General features: G+C 44.1%; 1 protein-coding gene across 1 annotated transcript in view; it reads right to left on the reverse strand.

Annotated features, from left to right (window-relative positions):
* The window catches only part of LOC308162966 (serine/threonine-protein kinase STK11-like), a 23652-nt gene that overhangs the window by 6502 nt on the left and 12150 nt on the right, over positions 1-5000 (reverse strand). The window contains exon 8 of the mRNA XM_080537116.1: positions 4043-4242. Coding sequence (XP_080393242.1) covers positions 4043-4242 — 200 coding nt within the window. The remainder of the gene's footprint in view (positions 1-4042; positions 4243-5000) is intronic.

Below are 5000 nucleotides of genomic sequence, written 5' to 3' on the forward strand. Positions count from 1 at the left end.
CGTGTAGTACACTCAGTGCGCCTCTATACGCACGCACGCACGCACGCACGCACGCACGCACGCACGCGCACACACACACACACACACACACACACACACACACACACACACACACACACATACATACATACATACAACCTCTTTGGAATTCAAAGAACGCTACAACCTTTGACAGCGTGGAGAATAAAGAGAATGTAGCCTGTCTGCTGTATGTGGCTGTGGAGGAGATGAGCTGGAATAATCACACACGAATAATCTTTACGAATAATTGTGGAGGGCAGGGCACTGTACTAGGCCTAGAGCTAGGATTGTGATTTTTGAACACTTGAAGCCTTTTAGTATTATTTATTTACTACCAATAGAGTAAAAATGACATTATTATATGTTTATGCCTTTTCTCATGTACAGCCCCAGCATGGGAGAGTAAGCAGACATGATGGCTCATGGTGGCAGAGAAGTCAAATAAGAGGGTAGAAGGCTTCATTTCACAAAACACCCATTACCTCCAACAGTGTCAACAGTGGTGTATCCATATGTAAATACAAATCCTACTTTTCTGGCTCTATATGAACGGAAAATGAGTGAATCGTATATACCCCGCACACATAAACTGTAAACGTACTTAACTTTGATTATTTGGAAACACAAAATGCACAAGCTCAGGTAAATAAATTGCTTAATAAAAGATAGTATACTTCTTCCTGACGTAATTGGGTTTTGGACACACTAGTTCAAGCTCATAAAACTCAATTGTGGAAAAAAATACATAATGTTCTCTAATTGAAGACTAATATAATAAAACGGTTTGAAGCAGACCTCTTCTCTGATGTAGGGAAAGATTGAATGACTAAACAACGGAGGTTGAATGGGGCTTAATTGTGAACGAACTGCTTCAGGAGCGGTTATTACTACACAGAGGAGGTCAATCATGGCGGCCCTTACACAGCCTATGACTCATGGCATCACCGCGGTTTAATGCAATACTGAGGGAAAAAGTAATTTCAATATCAAATTAAAATCAGTAGCAGCAAACTGTGATGACAGCTGCTTTGTGTGGGACTGTATTGTGTTGTCTGTCATGACGCCGCTATCGCTGAACAATCGAGAGATCGCATTCGCCTCTGATATCAAACAGCAAACGGGGTGGGAATCTCATCTTCAAATCTTTTCATATGAAAAATGGTTGATGGCTTTTGTATTCATTCTCATTCTCATTCTCTCTCTCTTTCTTTCCCCCTCCCTCCCTCTCCCTGCCTCCCCTCTGTCATGTTGGGCCTGTGAAATGCATTGTGTGGGCTAGGCTACATTAGAGAAGTTGCCTGCAGTCTCTGTAGTCATCCAGGAATGACTAGGCCTCTACGGTGTACTTGTACATATCAGTATTGCCTGATAATTCACATGCACTCAGCTCGCTGGAGAATTGTCTCTAAAACTTTGGATGTCCAAAGAATCTAGGTGTGATTATAGATTCTCACTTAAGCTTTGAGCCTCACATCAAATCTATCACTAGATATATCACTAGAAATGCTTTTTATCATCTACGGAATATTGCAAAAGTTAGAAATGTTCTCCGGCAAGCTGATGCAGAAGTGTTAATGCATGCTTTTGTTATTACACGTTTGGACTATTGTAACTATTGTAACCTTTCTGCTCTTCCGAAGAAAGCTATTGGCCAGCTGCAATTAGTCCAAAATTCTGCAGCGAGAGTTTTAACCAAAACAAGCAGACGAGCTCATATAACTCCTATTTTAGAAACTCTACACTGGCTTCCTGTTAAGTTCAGAATAGATTTCAAGATCCTTCTGCTTGTTTATAAAGCTCTCACTGGCATAGCACCAGAATATCTGAAAGACCTTGGATTTTTATCAGCCCAATAGAGCTCTCCGGTCTTCTGACGCTGGTTTTCTCTGTGTACCACATTCCACAAAAGAAGAGATTTGGTGAGGCTGCATTCTCATTTTATGCACCCAAATTGTGGAATGCAAAGCCAGTTTACATTAGGGATGCAACCTCAGCAAATATGTTCAAGTCAAGACTAAAAACCCATCTTTGTAATATTGCCTTTAAATGACTAAATAATTAAATTATGATTATATAATGATTAAAGCACTTTGAGCTGCAACGTTTGCAGGAAAAGCCCTATACAAATAAAGTTATTATTATTATTATTATTATTATTATTACGGTGTGTTGACGGTGACCACTGACACCAACAGAAGACTGGAATGAGTCCAGCCAGACCACGGCATATTGAGCACCTTCCGTCACCAAACCAGGAGAGGACAGCTACCGTATATCCCAGGTAAATCAAGCCACAGCTACTGCTAGACAACTGTTCCAATCAGCCCATCACAGTCCAAATGTACTGCGTGTTGTTCATGAGAGGAAGCAGGAACAGGGAACAAAGTGAGCTATTATGCTATTGAAAGTGACTTACTGGCCCCACGGTATAGACAGACACAGACACTCTGCAATCACAGACTGATCAGATCCTCCGGAGCTCCGCGTAGACACACACATACACCACACACACAGCCACACACACACTGAGCCGCCCACCCACCTACTCAGCCGCCCACCTACCCACACAACACAGAGCAAGGTCAGCCGTCACTGCTGGAGACGAAAATGATTTCTGTCAGACGTCAATCCATACGAACAGAATCACATGCGGGGGAAGTGAGCAACCTTCTCCTGAGCTGAGGGAGAGGGCCTATGACGTATGACGTTGCATAACACCGTCCTAGTGACACAACACCGTCCACCTGACATACGATGACACATAGGTCCGCAGGCGGTCTGGTGAAGACGTCACGAAGGATTCCAAAGAGATTTCACCAGAAGATGCCAAACGGTGCGTTGTCGACTCGTACAAGCCTCAACGATAGATAGATGGTAAATGGTAAATGGACTGCACTTATATAGCGCCTTTTTTGCTGCTCCAAAGCGGCCTCTACATTCACCCATTGACACACACATTCACACACCAATGCAAGGCGCTGGCCCGCTCACTGGGAGACATTTTGGGGTTCAGTGTCTTGCCCAAGGACACTTTGACATGTGGCCAGCCGGGGCTCGAACCGCCGATCTGCCAACCTTGTGATCATTAGACAGAGACTCTACCTCCTGCGCCACAGCCGCCCAATAGGATAGGATGCAATGTCACCCTGGCGCCCTGTGGGCTCCGACCAGCCTGGCCGGCCTCAGCCCTTCTCCTGCACCAGATAAGAGTTTGGTCTGCATGGGATTATCAGACAACCAATCAGGGGGAGTCGGGAGCCACTGGAGACGGAGGGGGACGACCACCTGAGCACGGCTCATCAGACCGAGACGACCGTCTCCCATCACACTCCTCACCATCCAGAGATGACTGAATTACTGATCACACTAGAACACTGACTGACTGACAGACAGCGCTGTCTCTCTCTCTCTTTTTCTCTCTCAGAGAGCGGGAGGGAGGAGGAGGAGGAGGGAGAGAGAGGAAAGGAGAGAGTGGGGGTACGGAGAGAGTGAGGTGGAGGTACTTTATTGGCTGCGTGACCTTCCTAAAGGTGGACAGGTGTTTGGGAACATATACCATGTCTAGAGAGCAGTTTGTATAAAAAAATTAAAATTAAAAATTTAAATTAAAAAAGGAAAAAGGAAAAACATTTTAAACTTCATATAACATAATATATAAAAGTTATAGATCACTACGGTTTGTTGTTTTAGTGATTTATCTAATCTTTTCCCAAATGTAAATCCCCCCCTTCTCTGTTTTATACTGATTGAGCATAAAATATGTTATTGGACACAGACATTTACATTACATTTACACAGACGGTCTGTTAATACGGTCTGTTAATACCTGTTTACTGTTAATACCTGTTATGGCATCCTGATGAAATATACATGTTATACATCCTGATGACATATACATGTTATACAGGGCTTTGCACAGCTTAGTGCTGCTGTTAACTGTTCACTCAACATACCTAATTCAGTTCTCCAGAACCGGAGTTAGGGGGGGGGGGGGGGGACCCATGTTCCCCGAGGCACTCACCTGGCAGACTGTAACAGTGACTGTACATGACATCGTCCCCGTAGAAGAGATCATCTTCGTCCTCCTCCTCTTCCTCGCGGTAGCCGTGCAGGTGTTCCAGGTAGGGCACCACGGTCATACTGCGCCACAGGTCCCTACAGTCCGCGCTGGGGGGCATGGGCACCGGAGGCTCCGTGGCCGGGTGGCGCTTTCTCACCCAGCTGGAAGGAGGGGAGAGACATGGAGTGATTAGATCACGAGTGAAAATTCTCAAAAGTATAATAAACATTCCAACCCTTTTTTTTTTTTTACATTATACAGGTACAGTACATATTTAGTTTTTGCCACCCCTTTAAAAAGGGTCGCATCAGCCAGTTTTGCTTCCTGGCTTTTCTGGAAATAAATACTCAAAAGAACGGAAGCTGAGTGGTAGTCATTCGCGTAGCTATTTGGGAAAGTAATTCCAGACATACGTAGCTAGGAGCAATTCACAATAAAAATGTGTTGAAAAGTTGTTTGACTCGCTCACAAAAAACGCTGGGGAAGGGGGCTTGGAGGGTTACATTTGACTCGGGGTGCTAAAGTTACGACCTGACTGACGTGGGCTAAAACAATGATTGTTAAGATTGTAATACAGACTCCAGTGGCAAGAAAAAGCATGTGAACACTTTGGAATTGACATTAATTATAAAAGTCATAAAATGTGATCTGATCTTCTAAGTCACAAGTATAGACAAACACAATGTGCTTAAGCTCATATAACACACAAACAATTGTAATCTTTCATGGCTTTATTGAACACACCCATTGAACATTCACAGCGCTAGTGGAAAAAGTAAGTGAACCCTTGGATTTAATAACTGGTCGAACCTCCTTTGGCAGCAATAACCTCAAGCAAAGCTCTTCCGGTAGCTGCGGATCACACCTGCACCACGTTCAGGAGGAATTTTGGACCGTTCTTCCTTACAGAACTGCTTCA

This window comes from Nansenia antarctica (assembly GCF_963989245.1).
Source record: "Nansenia antarctica genome assembly, chromosome: 7".
In the NCBI taxonomy this organism is placed as follows: Eukaryota; Metazoa; Chordata; class Actinopteri; order Argentiniformes; family Microstomatidae; genus Nansenia; species Nansenia antarctica.